At 45.2% G+C, this 21,807-nt stretch overlaps 1 protein-coding gene across 2 annotated transcripts in view; it reads right to left on the bottom strand.

Moving 5' to 3' along the window:
• The window catches only part of NUFIP2 (nuclear FMR1 interacting protein 2), a 43,953-nt gene continuing 22,146 nt past the window's right edge, over positions 1–21,807 (bottom strand). The window contains exons 4-7 of one of the 2 annotated variants that reach the window (XM_085318653.1): positions 17,608–19,317; positions 9,357–9,389; positions 8,580–8,634; positions 1–3,845 (exon numbers count right to left, since the gene is read on the bottom strand). In XM_085318653.1, the coding sequence (XP_085174779.1) occupies positions 8,582–8,634; positions 9,357–9,389; positions 17,608–19,317 (1,796 nt within the window). In that variant the 3' untranslated portion in view covers positions 1–3,845; positions 8,580–8,581. Of the gene's footprint in view, positions 3,846–5,481; positions 8,635–9,356; positions 9,390–17,607; positions 19,318–21,807 lie in introns of those variants that run through there. The other variant, XM_085318654.1, reaches the window with a different exon arrangement.

The following is a 21,807-nucleotide window of genomic DNA, read 5'->3' on the forward strand; positions in this document are numbered from 1 at the left end:
AATCTTTAAAATCTTTATTCAACAATTTACATCACTTATTGTCTGTCTTAACGTATTTGATCTACACATTTTTTTCCTGATAAAATAATAAAATTTGGATAAATTTTGAAGACCTGTTGGTGCAGAATAAACGAAATTCAGGTAAATTTTTAAACATTTAGTGTGAAGTATGACATCATCAGTAAAGATACATCATGCCATTACAGCTCATGGACATTACCTATCCTTACAGTCTGCGACATCATCATCTATCCCAGCGCATCTGCCTGCGCTAGACACAGCTACAGCAGGTATAACACTAACTCTTCTAGCCACCCTCCCACGATCGGAAAAATGCCTAYGTTCTCAGCCGGGTACACAGAGTGTATTAACCTATTCAGAAATATCGGGCAGGGGAGAAGAAAAACGCAAGCTACCGTTACCGTTTTTGTGTGGTAGCACACTACGACACCGACAGCAAAGAGGGGCTGCCCCTCTCCGAAGGTAAGAGGTAATTCAGCTCCTGAGCAGCTAGAGCACAACCCCTTGCTGTGATTTTAACACACACCAGGAAACTGAATGGAAATGAGAACTTTTGACAGAGGCRGGAGGGGAGGCCGCGACCGCCGCGAGGGCCAGCCTTCGTCCCGCTCCTGCGGGTCTGCCTCGAGAGACCTCCCGAGCCCGGCTTGGAGTCTACGCGCGCAGCCGTGCTCCCAGCCGCTATTAACACTGAAATATTCAGGGGAGGGGAAGAGAGGGGCATCCGCTCCCCAAGTAAACAAGTTGAGGACCTTCAGAGGCGTCCGAGCGACTGAAGGTGTGTAAGTACACGTGTGATGGTAGATAGAAAAGCAGCCCTGTTCTGTATGAAAAAAAGCTGTAAAGTTAGTACAAATTTCTGCCATGGCAAAGGGAACACACGGAGAAAGCTGCCAGGGGTACTTCTCCCATCGCAAAATCCAGACTCTTCTGCACAAAGGCTCTGGGCTAAGCAACAAGTTTTCAAAGATGGTATTTGCAAACCAATGCACATAACTCATGAAAACAAAATCAAAATAAAGCCCTTGCCCTGGAGACCAGAGGGAGCCCCCCGCCCCCGCTCCAGCAGGCCATGAACTACACCCTGCGTACGTACACCCGCTGCGAGGACAACGCAAACGCTTCTCCCTCTAGCCGCACAGTGCGGATGCAAACCGGTCGGGCTTCCCTCGGCTGTTTGGCCGTTAGACACCTCAAGCCTGCACCATCAGCCTGCAAATAAGCCAACGAAGCCGGCTGCTCGCCCGGCCCCGCCGGAGCAGCTCGGAGCAGGGCGAGCAGAGCAGGCCGTGCTGTGCACCCCGTCCCCGCGCTAGCCCGGGAACCACGCGGCCGGCACGCCGGCCTGGGGTGCTGACGGGCACCGCCACGGCCACATTCTCATGGGAGCAGAAAAAAGGGCACTTGCTCATCCGACAGCATGAAGTGTATCCGAAACGCAAGCCGGCACCCCCCCCAATTCAATTAGTAAAGTAGGCTCTTTAAAATAAAAAAATAATATATGTATTTATATAGATATATAGAGAGAAATACAGAGAAAGCAAAGGAAAGAGAGGCTACTAAAAATCAAGAAGCGCCAGTTTTCTGCTACAGCTGTCAGCAAAGAACTGTCACCTTACATCATACCCTCCGAGATGGTAAAGATAATGTAGGCAATGACAGCACGGGAATGCAAAAGAGGGCAGATAAGTCACTTCTGGTAATGAGACACAAATTAAACTTTCAAAACATGTGCATAGCTTTATTCATCTGCTTCAAACTAACCTTTTCACGGAGCTTCAGCGAAACTCGAGTGTGCAAAATGCATTTCTAAAAAACAATGCAAGCAAGCTTTCACATTTACAGTGGCAGAAGTACAGAAAAACTAACAGAAACCACACAGTAGGGCAAGTGAGTTGAGACAGAGACAGAGAGAGAGAAAGATGAAGAAACAAGAATTGCACAGTTTCATGTTCTGAGTCACTGACTGCAAACATAAGCATTTTTATTTTGTTAACTTCAAGCAAGGCATGTTTACTTTTCTTTTTCCTTTGCAAAAAGATGAAAGAAAAAAAAAGCCACAGTAACAAGAATCACAACCTGGAAGGGAATAAATCCCCAGGATAATGGCATTCCCAGCCTCTGCAGAGAATTAACTCCAGAGTCAAGCTGGTTCCAGATCTTCACTTGTTTTGTAGGCAGAGCATTGCAATGCTTATATTTTGTCTGCAGGAGAACAACAAAGCAGATTCTCTTTCTCTCATCCCCACTCTCCTCAAAAATCACAGAAAATGGGTCACGTTAAGAAAGGAAAGGTGCCATCCCGTAGGACATTTTCCCCAAACTGTAAGACAGCCACTATCCAGAGTCTCATTTCAACAGCAGGTTTCGTGGGTCACCAAGACGCTAACAGATCCTTGACTGTAGACGGGGCATGGTTATTACGCTTGGTGAGGCAGGAGCCTGGCTACCTAATGCAAAGTCCCGCAGCAGCTCACAAACTACTTCTACAAGTTTTGTTTAAGCACACATGCAAGGCACATTTATTTATATGTACACACACACGCATGTGTGTAAAAAAGCAAAAGCTGGTCAAAAAATGATGCTGAATAAACTAATTAAATAGGCAGAGAATTCTGGAATATATTTATATACTATTTTCCAGGCAGTTGTAATCCCAAAGCATTTTTCCTACACAACTGTAGACCTCCCTTACTCTTCTCTCACTTTACAAAAGATATATATATATATATATATATATATTTTAAAGGATCTTCTATAAATAAAGCATCAAGTAAATTCCCTTTATTTTCTCCAGTAAACCCTTACTTCACGGTATGTAAACTCACCCCTGCGATCTCTCCCCGCGGCAGGCGAGAGCACCTGGCTCAGAGGTGGTCTAGGTGCATCCCCTGAAGGCGAAAGGTTCTGCATCCGCCCCAGCCCCACGGCGGTGCCTCTGCGAGCGAGACCTTCCTCCGCCGCTCGGCTAAGCTCCGTGTTTTCCTGCATTATCCATCGGGCTTCGGCTCGGCAGATGCATCGGCCTCGCTGCAATAGCGGGACGTTCGGCTGGGAAGAAAGTTAACTGCAGCCACCCACTGCTCTGCGAGCGCGCCGGGGGCAGCGCGCAGGTTAGCCCGCTTCCTAACTTTGGGAACACAGGGATACAACCGGGCAGGAAGGAAGTCATACCATTTTTAATACTGCTGGTTAATCCCTGCCATAAATTTCACATTGAGATAAAGCATTAACAAGATTTTTTTTTTTTTTCCTCAGAGACGAGCAATTTCCCTCCAAAGATGTACTCAAACAGAAAACAGAGTATTAGAGCCGGAGACAAGACGATAGTTCATCGAGATCCTTTCGACCTTACAAGTACTCAGCCATCTTTCCCGCACCAGCCATCAAGGAAGGAGAAGTCGAGAACCTCGGGGATTTGCACTACCCTTCCAATAGCAGCTAGAGAAAAGGAAGGAGAGAAAAAAAATGCACAGTGTTCTTTCAAGTTAAGAGCTCTCCTCTGCTTGCGTTTGCATAGAAATTCTCGTAGGTCAGCACCAAAGTCAGGTACGCTCCTCTCGCACACCCCCGCGCACCCCGGACCCTCCGGTTCCCAGGCTACCCGCAGAGCTAGTGGCTGTGTTACAGGAGGGTTCAACTATCCTCAGAGGAACTACTATGGTCATGTAAAAAAAAAAGAAAAAAAAAAGTGCATCACACATTCTTGATTTTCAGGGTTACTTATAGCAGCAGCATTAACCCAAGACATGAACAGTTGTAGATTCATTCTTAAATGCAGCAACACTTAATGAAATGTCTTCAAGGAAGGTCATAAGAGGGTCCTTCTCAAAAGGATAAAAGGAAAATTAGACTATTTAATATAGACAAAAAGGAGATAAAACAAAATTAAAGACGCATAATCTTATTTACATTAAAAAAAACATTCTTGTTAAAATATCTTTACAACACCTAAGCAAAAAAATATGTATTTTAAGAATAAAGCAGAAATTCCTAAAGCAGTATCCATTTTTGGAACCCTTATTTAGCACCTGAGGAAAGACCGTATGGAAAGCAGTTTTTTTTTTTTTTTTTTTTAATAAGAAAACTCTAAGGTGTATTTTTTCCTAAACGCTCGTATGTTCGCAGTACACAAGTTTTCATACCACAGAAAGAAATGAGCTATTTTTTTTTTCTTTTCAAAGATACTCTACTCGTTAATAAGGCTGTAGAAAAGGGATACTGCTATCTTACAAAATGGCTTTAGAGCTCTGGACACGTAATATGAAGCTTTCTGGTTAACAGTCAAGAATAAATACAGATCAGCATCCCCTGGTGAAAGCACGGGTATGACTTTTGTTCCTGTAACGGGGTTAAGAGCGAGGCAGCGCCCGCGGCAGCGCGCCCGGGGCGCTCGCGCCCGCTCCGCCGCGCCGCCCGGGAGGACCTCGAGCGCGGCGCGAGGAAGCCAGCCTCGCCCTGCGGTTTAAGATGCGTTGTGCAAATTTCTAAAGCTCTGTAATCTGTGGAAGGCAGCACGTCCGGCAGAGGAGACGACCACCCTGCCCCGCTCCGCGCCCAGGCCAACCCGCCCCCTCCTGACCCCAATCGTCTCCCTTGTAAACAGCCTCGGCGAGGAAAAACAAATCACTACGYGCACAGAGAAAAACCAAAGCCTTCTAGAGACAAGACTCCCGAAAGCATCGGACACCGCAGCACTGGAAACGCTGAGCGGGGCCGAAGCGAGCGCGCGGGAAAGCCGGCGGCCGCGCGCAAGCGCTCCCGAAGCGAGCCCGCGACGCAGCGCTCCCTCCGGCCGACGGCGCGAGGCCTCGCGGACGGCCTCCGCCCTCGCTCGCTTTCAGGGAAGAGAGGACTTTCCTTCCACGCGAGACGCCCAGCAGAACCGGCCCGGAGAAAGACGGCGAAAGACCACGGAAGGAGAAGAGAGGCAACGCGGGCCGAGACGCCCGCGCCCCCGGCCTGGCGCGCGAGGGGCCTTCGGGCGACGGGAAGGCGAGAGAAGCCTTAACCTGAATTAGCATCTTCATAGCTATTAAAAAAAAAAACAGGTCACGATTCCACCCTTAGCGCCACTTTCCAACACCACGCATACTTCAGATTTTTTTTTTTTTTTCTCCTTTTTCCTCGTTTGGTTTAAACTTGCTCAGGGTAATGAAAACAACAGCACAAATAAACGCGCGCTCCTCCTCCTCCTCCTCCTCCTCCGCGGGCGCCCTGGCGGGCAGGCCCGCCGGGGAGGAGGCTGCACCCCCTTCCCGGGCTGTATTTGGTTTATGCTACAGTACTAATACTCCGAGTCAAAGCGAAACGACAACGAAAGAAAAAAAAAACAACAAAAAAAAGAGACTTATCAGTAACACCTTAGCATTATTTAAATGTGCTAAATTAGTCACAGCTCAATTTCAGTCCTTTTATATATATATATATAAGTTTACACAAAAATAATCAGAAAACAGGTTAAATCTTAGGATATTTTTAATAAGTGCTCAGTAAAGAATTGTGTGAGGACACGGGGAAGGGGCAGGGTACAGAAGGGCGCGCCGGGAGCCGCCGCCGCGGTGCTGCCCGGCCCCGGGCATGCCGCCCGCCTCGGCGAGCCGGAGCTGCGAGAGCTCCCAGAAAAAAAGCGTTTCCTAACGTCCGAGGGCTGCTCCTACACCGCGGGGAGACGGACAGACAGGGAGGACGTTCGGAAATACAGCAGAGAAGCCGTAGGCGGTGTTTCGGTACCAGCCCCGGCGGCCAGGGCCACGCGGCAGCGAGGCAAAGCAGCAGGGACCGGCGTCGGAAAAAGCAAAGCAACCCGTTACTGGACTCGCGTCTCTTTTAGGACTTCTTTCGCTATTTAGAAGACCAACTGGGCTAGGCCAAGATGAGCGTCCTCAGAAATTCAGCAAGATGCAGATACTTCTAAACGCGAAGGGTCCGATTCAGCGGCAGAGTTATTGCTGTTCGGCTTCGGCACCGCGCCAGCCCCAGCGCGGGTCTGGGGCCGGGGCGCCAGGACAGTTCAATCCCACGTAAGCAAAACAGGTCTCGTTTTTGTCTTTTTTTTTTTTAATGGAACCCAGCCCTTAAGGCGACAAGTGACTACACAAGGCAAACAAATACATAGCCGAGCCTTAAAGCCAGTAAAACAAACTGGAAACTTTGCTATCAGCCTTCAATCCCTTTTTTTTTTTTCTTTTTTTCCTCTCTCCTTTTCTAAAATAAAAAAAAATCTTCCATCTTAAGCTTTTCAGCCCCGTCATCCAGTTTGTTCAACACTTTAAAACTCAAGAATGCCTCGGCACTCTCTCACAGGAGAGCTGGAGGCAATTCCAACTTTTGGCAAGCAATTGGGAGACTCAAAAGAATTAAAAACAGGAACATAGGAGGACTAGATGTAGGACACATCTGTAAACATGTTATACATCTGAAAGTTACACACCTGTGAAGGTGATACAGTTTATAGGTGAAACAGAACTATTTGTGACTGGCCAACCACAAATTTCTGAACCTGGGCTGATACATTTATATACGTATATATACATGTGTGTATATATATGTATAYAGTAATAACTTATTGTATTTTATATATGTATATACACACACACATATATATATAGTATTTTATACATAAAGTGGAGTAGGCAATCCATAGCGAGACTTTTAAAACGAAGCATTGCAGAAAGCTAGCAATCTTATAAAAAGGTACAGAAGAAAGTTTCTGTGTTCCACCATGAACTCAAGAGCTTCATTCAGGAACAAACTTACTAAAAGAATAAAAACAATTAAAAATGCATGCTACATACTCCTAATTAACAAAAGAGTGGGTATATAAGCGTAAGGGGTAGGCAAAAGTTCTGGGCTTATCTGCTTCCTGTAATGCCCCCTAGGATCCAGTCTAATTTCAGGGTACACGAGCCGCTGCCGACCTCGGGGCCCAGCCGTGTGCCAGTCTGCATTCAGCCACCAACACCCACGGACGTTTYGGAGCACTTGGTACGCGTAGAGCTTAAACAGGCCAGAAAACCTGTTTTTGTTTCATTTAAGATTCACTGCTCGGTCTTGCATTGGACCCCTGGAACTCTGCACTTAAAACAAACAAACAAAACAAAAACCCCAAAAAACTATCCAATGCCAGTATGATTTCAACATGCTACACAAGCTGCAGTGGGACAGAACGGGTTACACAGCTGGAACCTGCGCTCTTTTCAGTCTTCTCTACCATTGCTGGAAAGCTTTCCTTTCATTCTTTTAAAAAATTATTTTCATTCCTAAGCCCCCCATTTTGCTCTTGTAATAAAATATATTTTTATTAACAGATAATTAGAAGCAGAGCCCAGAAATACACAGACACCATGAAAATATAAAAGAGCATTTCCAATGGGCATGTGGGAAGTCCCAGCCATCAGTTTTCTATGAACAAGTCAAACAGGATTCAAATTCCCATTTTTCTTTCTTTTTTTTTTTGTTTTTTGTTTTTTGTTTTTTTTCATTTTTATATATATTTTTTAAGAGAAAAAAAATAATTCAAGAAGGGTGAAAGTTAGCAGAACTCATTCTCTTCAGTTTTTCAATGAAAATGGGAAAAAAATCCAGGACATTTAGTGTTAGGACACAGACCAAATATGAAGCACCTACAGTTGAAAGCAAGAGATTTTTTTTCYTTTTTTTTTTCCTCCCAATAATACAACATCATTAAGCAGTGGGAACAGTGGTTTTAGTTCCCCCCCTCCGTATTAGATGCCTAAACCAATTGCTTATTTTTGCATGTTGTCTTTTAAAATGAAAGAGCTCTTCAGCTGTAATAGTCCAATGTGTAGCCATGTTAACTGTGTGACTTCACTGTGCATCCTAGAACTGCAGTATTACAATCCTTCCCCCAGAAGAATGATGCTTTAAGATAATTTTCCCAGCATATGTTTGGCTGCTTTACTCCTGGCAAAACATGCGGATTATAGTTCTCTGGAAAAACAAAACAAAAACAAAAAACACCTCTGCAAACTTCAAGGTGTTTCTCCAGCATTCAATGTAAAACAAAACAGAAAAAAAAAACACAACAGAAAGGGGAGGTGGAAGGGAAAGAGGAGATGAAGGATGGTGAATCATCCTGATTTCCCTATGATTAGTGTATCACTACAGTCACAGAACAAGAAACAGAAACCTTGTCAAATGGAAATGCCTCTCCAGTGGGTCGCTGTTGCCAATGTAGACGACAGCAGGAACTTTAGAACTGGGCTTGTAAATTGAGTCTGTATTTGTTAATCACTTGCATTCACTCTTTAAACAAAAAAACAAAAATCAAAAAAAAAATCTATTCAGTACCGGAGATTAAATAATCACGTGTGTAGTCTCGTTGAAATAAATTTTCAGATTCCTTAAGAAGTCTAATTACTTTCAGTCGCCATTTTTAAATAACTATATATATATTTGTATATATTATCCTGTGATTCTAGTTATTCTAGTCCTCTGCTGCACTGAAGATTTAGAAGGAGCATAAAAGCCTTTTGTCCCCCATGAACAGCACAAATGCTGCCGAAAGGTTATAACAGGCAGTCTCGTCTTGCTACCTTCATTGATCCGGGCGATCCATGGCTTCATCGTAAGTGATTATCCTTTTGGGATCTGGAAAGAAAGCAAAAGCCTAAGTTTTCAACAAGCTACTTTCAGAACCTGTGGCTGAAGATATTCACAACAGATCTGCAAGAGGCTCAGCTAGATGTTAAACTTTTCCTTTTTCCCCTCAGTAAAGGGCCACRATTCCAAATGCAGTTTCCTCTCTGCTCTGACATGTCACTGCTCTCCCTCCTCCACGCAGAGGAGGCTGTGCAGCGCCCCTGGACTCCCGGCAACGGCAAGCGTACGCAAGAGCCCCAGCCACCCCTCTGCAGAGCCGTGCTTGCTCCCCACACCGCACTGTGCAGTAACGCTGCAGAAGGCACATAAGTCTCCACTCAACATGTTCGCAAATGAAACTTGGAGATGGATCAGAATTTAAAACTTATTCTTGTGTGTGACAATACCAGAAATAAAACAATTACTGTATCTAAATATACCTATGAAGCACTAATTACATCCAATTTGACATTCTGTTTGCATTTCTTCTTTCTTTTAGGCCTTTCGCTTCCTTCTGAAACCTCCAGCATCACAGTAAAGCTCACTGTCCTGATTTTCGAAGATCCAGAGCACGGATAAACCCAAATTAAGTCCCAGAGAAATACAAACGGCTAGCACTGAAGAACCAAACTCCAGCATCACTGGACTCTGACATTACTCAACATTCAGCACAGTCCCAACAAACACAGCAGAGCAGAGCAACCGGGTGTCTTTTTTTCAAACATCCTTACCTTGCTTCTGCAAATTCCAAACTGATTCCATTTCTGTGGAGGCAAAAGGAGAAGACTGCAGTTAGAGACAACCCAAAACATGCTTTCGTTTTCAAAGCATGGCACCATACTACTATAGTTGGGCTACGGTTTTCAGACAAAGCCAATTTCATTCAGCACTGCAGTGCAACCCAAATGAAGCTGACAGGATTGCACGAATTTGACTTGAATGATCCAGCGATAAGAGGCAAAGAGACAGCTATAATATGGTCTAAAAAATCAGATGACCAAACTGCACACTAGAAATGTCACTGCTGTTTTCTATTATTACAAATCCCTAACTAGCTTTAGRGTTCACTCTAATGCTCCTTTCAAGTGGGCATTACAGCCTTAACAAGTAGCCTGAAGAGAAGCTTTTTACAGGTTGATACTTAGCATGTGCGAAATTAAAATTGCTGCACAAAGCGAGTTTCCCATGGTTCGCAGCACATATCTGCTGAAGCGCACCATGCAGTGATTACTCCACCAAGATCACTGCGCGACTGCTGCCAACTTATCACCAGAGAGCAAGGTGCGACGCTCCAGGCAGACATCCAGCTGCCTGCTCGACTTGCGACTTTTTCCCCAAATTGTCTCCAAGACACATTTATGGTGTAAAAACAAACAGCTCCCCTCTCCCAACTCCCACTGAAAGAGCACATGCTTTTGTTTACTTAAGAACTAACAAGATATTTCAACGTTCTCTTCACTTACATTGATATAAGAAACATCAGAAGGCTATTTCCTTTAAAATATCCAAAACCTAAGTCGCAACTAATCTTTAGAGACCCATTCAAAAGAAATATATTTAACCACTATCAAGTTGCTACTGTACAAGCTAGTATATTTATAAAGATGCTAACTGCCTCTTAATCTTGGTGATGGAGTACAAAGTTATGGAAAAAGAGCACTTAGTAGGAGCACAAGCTGCAAGAACGATCTTTATGGCCTCCCTTGTGCCAGAAAGGGGGCAGGCAGGACCTTGGTGGGGCCAGGAACAAAGAGCAGCCATAGATTATTAAGCAACCTGAATGTCTGCGATAAAGAGCAAAAGAAAGCAATAAGTAAGCAAACTGGCATGGGAAAGGAGGAAGAAAAAAGCCCCGACAAAGCTCACGGCCTCGGCACGATGTGTGCCAAACGTCACCTCCATCAATTGCTCGCATGTTTGCGTCCCTCCTCCAACCCTTCATCTGCGTTTTGCCTGCTACAATCTCAAGCTCCCTGGGGCAGGGAATTGCACACAAATAAGCATTACCAGTCCTCTCTGTACATTGAAGTCTTTTGTAAGAGAGGCCCCGACGAAGTTTTACAAGGCCTGGTATTTCTGTGTTGTGGTAACACCAGGAACACGCTGCACTGTCACGGAGGAACCCCAAGTGCTTTGGGGGCAGTAACGAGGCCTCTCAACACTCCCAGAGACAAAAGCAACTTGACAAGAGACTTCCCCCCCATCACTGAAATACAGATTCCTCTGAAGTCAAACAAACTAGCTACAAAACCCACTTTCACTAGAGTCAGCCTTCCACTCACTATGAAGTTAGAAGCACCATTTCCTAAAGGCTGAAGAGCATCACCTATTCCAACAGCTTTCCCAAGGGCAGGGGAGAGAAGGCAGCTCGAAACGCCACCTTTGTAACGCTCAGTAGTGAGCTGCTGATTCCTTCACGTTTCCACAGTATTAGAGCATCAAATTCATAACGAAGCGGCTGAAGCGCCGCCCGCTATCACATCTCAATGCCAGAGGACAGAGGTTCTTTCATTTTACTTCCATCTGGTCCCAACTTCCACAGATACAACAACATTATGAACTGCCGACGTTAAGACACGCCTGACCATAAAAGAGACAGTGAAATACTATTAAAAAAAAAACAAAAGTTATGAAAACTATGCTGTGAAGTGCCTTGCAAATCCTAAATAACTTGACACACTGGCTAGCAGACGCTCAGCCTAGCAAATCTTCAAGGAGAGATGTCTCTGACCGACTGATTGCTATACTGATTATTCTTGAATATTGCCTATCACCAAAAGGCCGAATGCAAGGTCCTCCCCTCCAGCTGGTCACCAGTATTYAAATGAGAGAAGTACACGCTAAGCACATTTAAGAATGAGGAAAAAACAATTTTCTTAGACTAACAGCAACATAAAACTAAGGAAACAAGTTTTTCCGTCAATCTTAACACTACTTCTATCATTTATTCTGTGTTACCTGTAAGAAATTTGTGAGGTTTTCTCATGCTTTGGGTTGTGTTACAGCCTCAGGGCACCTCCAGCTGTCCCGAGGCGCCATGACAAGAGCTGTGAGTATTTTAACAGCGGTTAGGTAGACTCCAGCGACGGGCCTTGCAGACTGGCAGTGCTGCAAAGCCACCGCTGCACAAAACTTCTGCTCCAACAACCCGACATAGCACAGAGATGCGGGTGGAGAAAAAGGCACGTTATGTGCGCTGCAACAAGCCCGTTGCTCTCAAAACTCTTCAGCTAGCTTCGCTCTAGGGAAGACTCTCCCCACCTCCTCTGTAATCCTCCAGATCTGCCTCTGTGAGAATCTCCCAGTCTCTGACCCATGCAAGAGGCCCCAAACCTAGCTTTAACCTTCTTTCCTTGGGCCTAGGCAGCTCCTTTCTCAAGCCAGCTCTCCCTCAGCAAAGCCAAGTGAGGTCTGAGAGAGAATTTAAGCAAGGGCTCTAACGTAACTAACCCAGTGCATGAGAAGAGGCATCTCACCCCAGGTCTGAGTCCACCTCCCTCTCAGACGCGGACCTAGAACGAAGTATTGCCACTTTCCAAAGCAGAAGAATGCCAATACCTGGAAAGACAGACAAGGGCCCACATTCCCACAACACAGCCAGGGAAATGACACGCTTTCTCCTCAGACTCTAACCTAGCTGGAGAAAGCGCCATCAACAAACCCCTTCACAGTCTAACTCCTAAGTTAGCCCTGCTCCAAGCAGGCAGCTGGACTAACCTCCAGCCCCTTCCATCCTCCCTTACTCCAGGATTTTGCGACTAGGGAGGCTCTCCACAGCCCACCAGCTCGATGTTCTCCAAGGAAGGGCTTTGCTCCAGCAGGCASAGGAACAGCCAGAGGCTAACATCCCCCTCAGCTTCCAGGCGCCTGGAAAAGACAACTCCTACCACATTCACCTAACAGGCTCCGGGTAAAGGAGCCACTTTTTCTTGGGAATACCATTGAGGCAGAGGGTCTACGGTGAAAGGCTTTGATGTGAGGAACAGACTAGCACATTCTGGTGAACTGCAGTGAGATTTCTCATGGGCCAATAAACTTTATGGGGGGGGACTGGTGCACAACCTGGGAGGGGAAAAGTCTGTATACGGTAATTTGTTATGACGAGCACTTTTTATAAAATTTCCCTTGCTAGATAGGCAGCCCCTGTAAATAGAAGTCCCTGCACTTTGCCACGGTGTCAGTTCTTTATTCTTTTAAATGTAATACATAGACTGACAATCCTCTGTAAAGTGAAGGGCTAAAGAAATGAAGAGCAACTATCCTCATTTGATTTGCCTATCTGCAGGACAGAATAATTAAGTTTAGGGATTGCCTAGAAAACAAAACAGAGATTAAAAATTAAATACTGTGGAGACTCATGCTACTGTTGGACAGCAATTCCTGACAACTGGAAAAAAGAGAGACTTAAAGGACAATTAAATCAGCTTTTGCCCCACAGCCCAGACCCCACAGAACCAGAAGCGATGGACTGAGATCTAAACTCCTCCTTCCATGGAAAACCAAAGCATTTTTTTCCCCTCCTGATGTAAAGGACAAAAATTGCTGAATTCACAGCTCTGCTATTTCTTCTGACCCAGTTCACCATTGCAGTGAACGCCACTCCTGGCTGGTCCACGCTGCCTTGCTCTATTTTCCATGCAGCTCTTCTGCTTCTTCATGCGAACAGAGAGGCTGGCGCAACCGAGAAGCTGAGAAGGAACAAAGCAGCAGCGCTGGCAGAAACTTAGGGGCAAGAACGAACAGGAAAGCAACTGCAGTTCTCTCCCCTCCACCTATGCGGTCTTCGCTACTGTACAACAGAACTAGGAGACCTCAATTATTCTCCTTTTAGCTAGGGACAAGCATACTACAGAGCCTTCCTTCGCCAAATGTACTATATAGAGCCTGCTGTAAAGCACAGGCACCTTTTGGCCTAGAAGGCTGCAACTGTCTGAACAAAATGAAATTCTACAAAGCACGACCATTTCAGTAYGAAATATTTCATCCAACTGTCTTTAGAAGGAGTACCTAAGCAACGAGAAGATGCCCATTTCAACAGAAATGCAGCACATTTCTGCATGTACAGAAGTACATCCAGCCTCCCCTTTTGAAGAGGGTACCAAACACCTATAAGGGCCAGTTTCACCTCAGAGATGAGGTGTGCAGCAAYGCCACGTGGAGGAGGAGATTCAATTCTGCCCTAGAGGGGAGTAACATCCCTAAGGTAGGGCACCATTCCTTCCTCTTCCTTCCAGTCTCCCATATAAAGCTAACAGTCCTGTCTCCAACCAAACAAACAGTAGGCCCACCAATGCTTAACTAAATCAGATCTACCTTGCTAAACCAGATACGTCACCAGCGAGTGTCTCAAAGCGCTGACACAAACACTGAGCGGCATGTGCTGTCAGCGAAGACAGCCACGCTGAAGGACTGTGGTATAGTCAAGCAGATCAGATAATCACAGTGGCCTCTGCCCTTAAAAAAAAAAAAAAAAAAAAAAGGAAGGCAGAGAGCAGAGGCACACGTGAAACCAACAGGCAAAGCACCAAAGAGAGGAGCCCAAGCAGGCGCTATCAGCCTCGCCACCCTGCCCAGTGCTCAGACATCTGGGAAAGAGCAACCTGGGTGCATGCAAATAAGCACAGTTTCCTGCCCCAGGAGCTCACTGCACCCTAGAGCCACCCAGGCTTGGACTCCAGCACTGCCTCACCAGCAGCACACACTGCTCTGGTGGTTTAAGCAGGAGGTTTATATTTCAGATCCGATCCACCTTGTGCCTTACCTTCTCCACTCATCCATCCTTTCACAAGGGAAGCCACGAGGCAATTTTGTTTTATAATGCCTTTTATAGTCACTGGACAAAATCTGTACTGGAAAGCTGCAGTTTGCTTGGACAAAACTACTAAGCCAAMAGCTAGAAACCTTCCCCTAGCCTATTTACAAACCAAGGGTGAGGATCCACATAAACTGATCACAGCTACAGTCACAAACAGCGCAAGTGAGGGTGCAAGCCCATGGCAGACAGGCCAAAGCACTGCAACCGCTCATGCTGAAACCCATTCCTCACTGTAAACACAAAGAGTTTCATTCTTTCACTATGGGTAACTTGCATTGAATTACCTCATATTTAGTTCAGGGTAAAAGAATGCACCAGAGCAGGTGCCACAGAACAACGACAGTGCTGTAAGTTCACCCTGGCCTTTCCCCACAATCATTTCTTTTCATGTCCATAACCTCAGAAGCAGGGCAGATTTGAAGATCAAACCATGGATACTTTGTTCTGCTCAAAAACAAACAGATCGATCTGAAGAGAGAGAAGTTCACCCTCCTCTCGAAATCAAAAATCAAACAAACCGAGGATCCAGCTGCCTGGGACACCCTAACACTTGTCAGGCAAACTTGCATGCTCTCCCCAGCAGGGGAGAGGGAAGGCAGTTGTGAAAAATAAATAGGTAAAGTCATTCCACTCCTACCTCAGAGGAACTGGTGGTTACTTACTAGGAGCTCAGGAAAACAACCCAAGGTAAATGCAGAGTATTGCGTGGGGTTTAACCACTGCACTGCTGTCCTGCAAACTGCACCCCGGCAGCTTTGCTAAGTGTTTTCAAACAATATGTGACTCAGGAACTCACCTGCCCAGCTCTGACTACAGGATCACGGCCATAAAGAGGCAACGGCATCTTCCACCGCGCACAGGGGAGAGAAAGCCACCATCCCTCCCAATTCACTTAACTCATCCCAACGGGCTTCAACAAATACAGAAATGCAACATCCAGCATCGTCCCAGAAGACGTGCTAAATCTTAGACTGATCTCCACTTTGTAAACCAACAGCAGCACTCAAAAACTACAACAGATAAAGACAATCTCAAGCCATTTGCAGCACCCTTACCACATTAATGGCACACCACCAATTAGAAAAATCCGTTATCTTTTACGTGGACACCTAAACAACACCTGAAATGGGCAGAGAAGCAGCTTAGAAGAGAGGTACAGAGGAAGGAGGGGCAGAAACCATCCTCCTAGGATGCCTACCTAGGAGGGCAGCGCCGACCAGGAGCGCTTGCTCAGAGTGCCCAAAGCAGGAACCCAGGTGAGAGCACGCTCCCTTTTTAAGCTGAGGTAAAGGCAGAGCCAAAAGTAATTATTTTAACGTGTGTTTTAAGTGTCCATTCTTGCCACTGAATGCAATTAACTCCAGTGTTTAAAAGGACTAACCTCAGCCAGGCTTTGAAGTCAACACCTCCTTACCAGAGCATGGGAAGGGAGTGTTCTTTACTTTCCTGTTGTTACTATTGTTTTACCCAGGTCTGTCTTTTACACAGCAAGTGAAAACCAGAGAGCCAATGATTCTTGCTGCATCTGGTTACAAAGTTGCTTTTGTACCACACATTCCAGGTTGACAAAAACAAAGTAAGAAAGCCAAATTTCAGTATTACAGAGGTTCCTAAACTGGTAAATAGAGGATTGTCTAGGGCTCTCCCTCCTACATCATGCTGGGCTTCCTAATATTCCCATTCTCTGAAGAGAGACTGAAATTTAGGATGCAGGTAAATGCAAGAAATAAGAATGAAAAACTTGCTTTAATACTGGAATGCATTGAGCAACGGGTCAGGGAAGAAGACCCAGATAAAATAAACTAATGAACACTGTTCTTCTCAAGGAAAATACTAGAGCTTAAGATGTTGACATCTTAAGAGTGTGATGACCTGGAAAAATATCTTTTAATTATTTTTAAACATGTGGGCTTACTATTTCTAAATGAAGCCATCTATATTTTTGCACTTCACACAAAGGCTCTGGACAGGTAATTTAAGAACTTCACAGTGGGTCAAAACACAGCAGGTTTTGCTAAAGCCATCAAATACTAACCTCTCTGAACAGCTATCAGAGCCAGCTTCCCTCAACAGGAGAAATGAGTAAGATGTTGTCCATATACGTGAAATGAACACTTTAAAAAAGATCACCTTCCTCTCTCAGGGTAGGGGGATGCAGGGAGAAGGAAGAGGGAGGAGAATGAAAAAAGGAACTGCTCTGAGTTTGTCAGAAGTAGATAAGTTAACACAATGCCAAAAAGCAACACAGAGCAGAGTTCCTGTTACTGCCGAGCTGGGACCCACAACCAAGAACCACCAGACCTCAGAGTCTCTGTGACCGAGACCTAGAGGGAAAGGGAAAAGCAAACGGTTCTATAGACTTTATCTCTTGGTTCCCAGTTGTAAACGTCTGTATCGTGTTTAAGTCATCTCTGCCTCAAAAAGGAAAAAGAAAAAAAGATGGGGGGGGGGCAGCCAAGTACAAAGAACTCCATAAAAACATGCACAGCAATAAAATCCATCTGAAAGATCTGGTCTACAAAGGGTATGAGAGAATTCAATCTGCAGCTTAGAGGGAAGTCGATAAGCAAAGATTTGCCTCACCGTTGCTGTAATATTTTAGAAAGATGAGGAAAAACTGGGGGGTTTAAAAAGATCGCGCCATGAAAAGCCAGAGAGAAACAAAGTATTATTATTTTTTTCTTTCTTCCTTTAAACTAGATACCCTGATTTCATGGCCTTATCTGCAAGGGGAGAAGCAGCAATACTGCAGAGGTAGAGGTGTGGGCACAAACTGAGAAGCCCTTTCAGTGACAGAATACGGTCTSGTAAAGCTGGAACAGACCAGGTGAACCTGTGTGTTCAACTTCTTTCAATGCCAAGAAGCTTAGGAAGACCTGCTTGTTCCATAGGAATTGAAAAGAAAACACACAAGCTAAGCATTATCCTTASCAATATCCCTTATTTTTGCCCACAGGAATAGGAACATGAATATCTTTTAACACAAATTAAACATCTGTTTGAGTAACTTTCTCAAACTGCTATTGCCATTAAAGATATGGAAGCAAAAAGCCCATTTTTAAAACAACCATAATTGCTGCAAGCGATAAAACATCTTATAATATTGCATTAAAAAAAGAAACCCACAACGAAGAAAATTTCCTTAGGGAAGCAAGTTAAGCCATTACCTTTAGTGTGATATATAATAGCAGCCCTCAGGTCAAAAGAACCCCAGCTATCTTTCCTTTCTAGGCCTCTCTGGTACCTCTGTTCTTTGGCGGAGGCTAACAAATTGTTCGTAGGGGAGGCCAGAGGATTCTCTATTTCATAGTCTTTTGAAAGAAACACTAAAGCACCTTGGCTACTGGCATCTGCCTTTTGTAGGTCACCTGTGTGATGCGACTCCAAAGCTAAGACACCACCCTCAATAGCAGTCCCAGGCTTAAGAATAGCACTAAGAATTTGAGGGCTAGTCCGTTTATCCAGCTCATAAGCCTTAGGGAACACAGGTTGTTCAGTTCCTGAGGGAATGATTTCAGCACACTGTGAAACCAAAGCAGCAGGATATTCCCCTTGAAATGTCACTTCCATTAACTGATTATCTGCAGGTTTCCCCACAACAGTTTCRTGGCCAGCACTGGGCTCATTTATGAATGACAAGCCCCACTGATTCTGGAAGATATCTCCCAGGTTCTGCTGATTTGTCTGCGATGGGAAATCGACTTGTGCTGTACCCAGACGCACAGTTTGCATATTTGAAGGGTAGATAAAAAGGCTAGATTTCTTTTGTTCAAGAGCTGTTGAAGTTGTACTTATGTCCTGGGGTACTGACTCAGAAGAGGTTGATGTTACAGTACTAGCAGCAGTTGTGAGCAGTGGCTGGGTCCCTGGAGAATATACACTTCCATCAGTCCCTGCTAAAATTGGCCCATTTGAAAAGCTAGCAGAAGTAACAGATTTCATAGCAGACATAGGGACTTGGGAGAGTCGAGTTGGTGTTTGGGCCTGAGTTTCCCCAGCAGACGACGAAGACAATGACGAAGATGTGGATGGGGTTTGAGCTGCTTTGTTGAGGTTTTCTTTAACTTTACTTGCATAACTTATTTTAGGAACAATTTTAGCACTGCTATTGTCCACTGGAAAAACTGGAGGTGGTTTAAATAAGGTCCATGAGTCCTCTTTAGATGCAGCTGACGATGCGTGCTTCCCTTTGGGCCGGTCATCAAACTTCTTGCTGCTAATTCCAGGTTTGGCATCAGAATTTTTTCGCTGTACATCCCCAAGCCCAGGCTTTCCCCGGCCTGCTCCACCAGCCCCAGCCTCGTATTTCCAAATAGGCTTAGTATTTTCAATTCGGGTCCCCTTTTGTTCACTGTAATCAGGCTTGAAACCCTCAAGTTCCTGTTTTAAGGTTGGGGCATTGACCTCCTGTTGCATTATTTTGTCCTGTACTAGATTTAAGTTCTCACAACCCTTGGCACTGTTGCGCCTGCCTTTCCGTTTTTTAGGCGTAGTATATCCACTCTCGGAGCCACTACCATCATTATCTGCCCCTTTGCTTATGTAGCCATTAGTGATATAACTAGAATTATTGGTTACCACACCATTTGGAATAGATACTCCCTCCGGCTTGTCAGAGGGCTGACTTTCTCTAAGTTTATTTTCGTAGGACTTCTCATTCTTTTTGTCCATGCTATTTTTCTGAATGAAGTTCTTGGTTTTGATTCCAGCTTTCCCCAAAGCACTGGTCTTAACAGTCTGCTTTGGGGTCACATTAGTGTCTACAAGTTGCTGGCTGCCATTTGGTACCCTGGATCCTGGGTTGGTTGTTTCATCAGAGCACAGGCCCTTTAATGATATTTCTCTTTCTCCTGCATTACCATTTAGCTCTCCGTAGCCTAGAAGAAAGCCAAAAACAACAAAAGGCAAGAATTAGAATGTGAGATGTTTAACTTCTGATCGCAAAAAAGCTGTAATCAACTCTTAAACATATGCAGTTTCTTCAAGCAAACGTTTTAAAATAGGAAAATGTCTAGCCTTTGACATATAAAAGCACATCCTTACTCACTGAAAGCTGCAGTAAGAAGACTTAAACAGAAAACATCAACGGCTGGTGACTCTCCCATACAACAGGGTAACATAGCATAGTATGTTGTTTAACGTACTTATTAAACAACAAAATAAAGCAAAAGGATATGATATAAAGGATATAAAGAAAATATACTGTTCTAAAGACCATTTGCAAGCCGGAGAGCCAGCTAGTATTTCCAGGTCACACAACAGGAAAATATTAATTCCCAAGATGCTACAGGACAGGGATCTGCTGCCTTTGCTCTATGATTCACTGAGATTCAGCATCAGTACTGTGAATGAAGGCCAAATTCTATCATCTCTACCACCTCACAGGCCTGCAACACCAACAGTCCCCCTTCCCCATCTCCCTCTCAAGCAACATCTCTTATAGAAAAGCTTTCCAAAAGGATGTGTTCAAGTCCAGTTGGAAATGGAGGGGAGGATATGGTGACAGCATTTTTTCATTTAAAAATATCAACCAGTATCTCTCTATATATGCTCTTTAGCTTTAAAAAAGTGATAATACTGGGAAGAAATGCACCTCTGCAAGCACCCTTCCACCACCTAGCCTCCTAGCAACTAGCCTCCTGCCTGCTTCACCGTTCCATCAAGTCCCGGGGAAACACAGCAAGAACCTGAGCACCAGGCAGTGAAGCATTTGCCGAAGGCTCCAACTCAAAACACTAGATCACACTGTAACCTCAGCTTTTCTTTTTGTTTCTGGAACGCATTTCTAATCTTTCTGGTCCTGAAGAGAACCCTAAGACCGTAATTCAAATGAAGTGAAAAGCCCAGGATGGTCCAGACTGAAGCACCTCACCCTCCTCAAGGCCCTCTCCAGTCAGAGACCTGCTGCATTCAAGTACCTAGCCACAATGTCCCAAGAGAAGTCTTGATGTCTCACCAAGAGGTGGGAAGAGCATGCTGTACCCAGCTAAAGAAATACACCCCAAGCTGATGGGCATGGGTACTCCCACCTATTGCACCACTTCTACAGGAAAAGAGAGAGATCCTTGCTTCTCCTCTGACTCATCTCTGTCCTCCTTTGTGAGGGTGGAAAGCCTCACATCTTCGGCAACAAATGACCCACCTAAGGCTTAATTTGCAGTTATAGTGATGTGAAATCAGCACAGTGCACAAAGAAACCCCAAAACCCAGGAGTGGGCAAAATTCCAGTTTGAGAAAGAATGTTTTGTTGTTGCTGAGGTTGTTTAACTCAATTGCTATACTAAAAATCATTGTTATCCTCACATCCTGGAGACTCAGATGTCTGGCAGACACAACTGCTCAAGGAATCCTTATAGAAATTCCACAATCGAGTTTGCTGAAAGGGATCAAAAAGGATTTTACTACACATAAATATCTGTAACGACCATAACTTCCACTAAAACTTTCAAATAAGCTGTTAATAATATTAGCCATAAGCACTTCATCACAGAGATATGAATGGGATGGGATTCTTGATGAGTCAAGGACTAAAAATTATTTCAGAGTAACATGCAGAGGAAGTCTTTTCCATAGGAACGCGTTATAGATGACCTTGCAAGACTCAAGACTTCTGACATCACTAGTTAACGAAACAAAACAGTAAGAATGGTCATAAGACCACTGCAGATGAGGAGGGAATAAAATGAAGAACAAAATCCACTTCAGTAAGTCAGTGTGTCAGCAGTTTCAAGTTCCAATTTTCAAGTATTCACAACTCAGCTGCCTGAGTTTTCTCCAAATCAACATTTCGCATACCTGGTCCTGGCCTGCAAATGGAGGCGCAACGACCAATATTTAGAGATGAGGGGGGAAAAATGATAAATATATAAGAAAAAAGAACAGGTGAGGGATATTTGGCAATCTCACAGATCATTTCATAGCTGGAAAGAAAGGGGTGCCAGAYGTAGGCGCACGTTAAAACCCAGGGCATACTGCGACCGGGGGAACGATTACTCAAGTTATTTTTGCACAATAACTTATTTCGGCGTGCGCCTGGCCAGCGCCCCCCCTGCGCTCGCCCCGGGTGCCTTTGGGCGCCGTGAGCTCTGCGTCCGGCCCAGGCCAGGCCCCTTCCCACCCCCCGGCTCACCGTGCAAATGAGGATTTCAGAGAGGGGGGGGGCGCGGGCCGCGCACGGCCTTCCCTCTGCCTTGTTTTTAATCGCGTATTTGCTCCGAAACCCGCGCAAGACCAAAAAAGGCCCTCGGCGGGAGGCGGCGGGCCGGGATGCGGCACCGGGGCCCCCGCCCGCCGCGGCGACGAGCGCGGCGCTAGCGCAGCTCCGCGCCCCCCGCCCCGAACGTGCCAGAAGGGGCGAGGCGGCGGCC

This window comes from Rhea americana, unplaced genomic scaffold (genome assembly GCF_003343005.1).
Source record: "Rhea americana isolate MKP2758 unplaced genomic scaffold, rheAme1 scaffold_549, whole genome shotgun sequence".
Lineage (NCBI taxonomy): Eukaryota > Metazoa > Chordata > Aves > Rheiformes > Rheidae > Rhea > Rhea americana.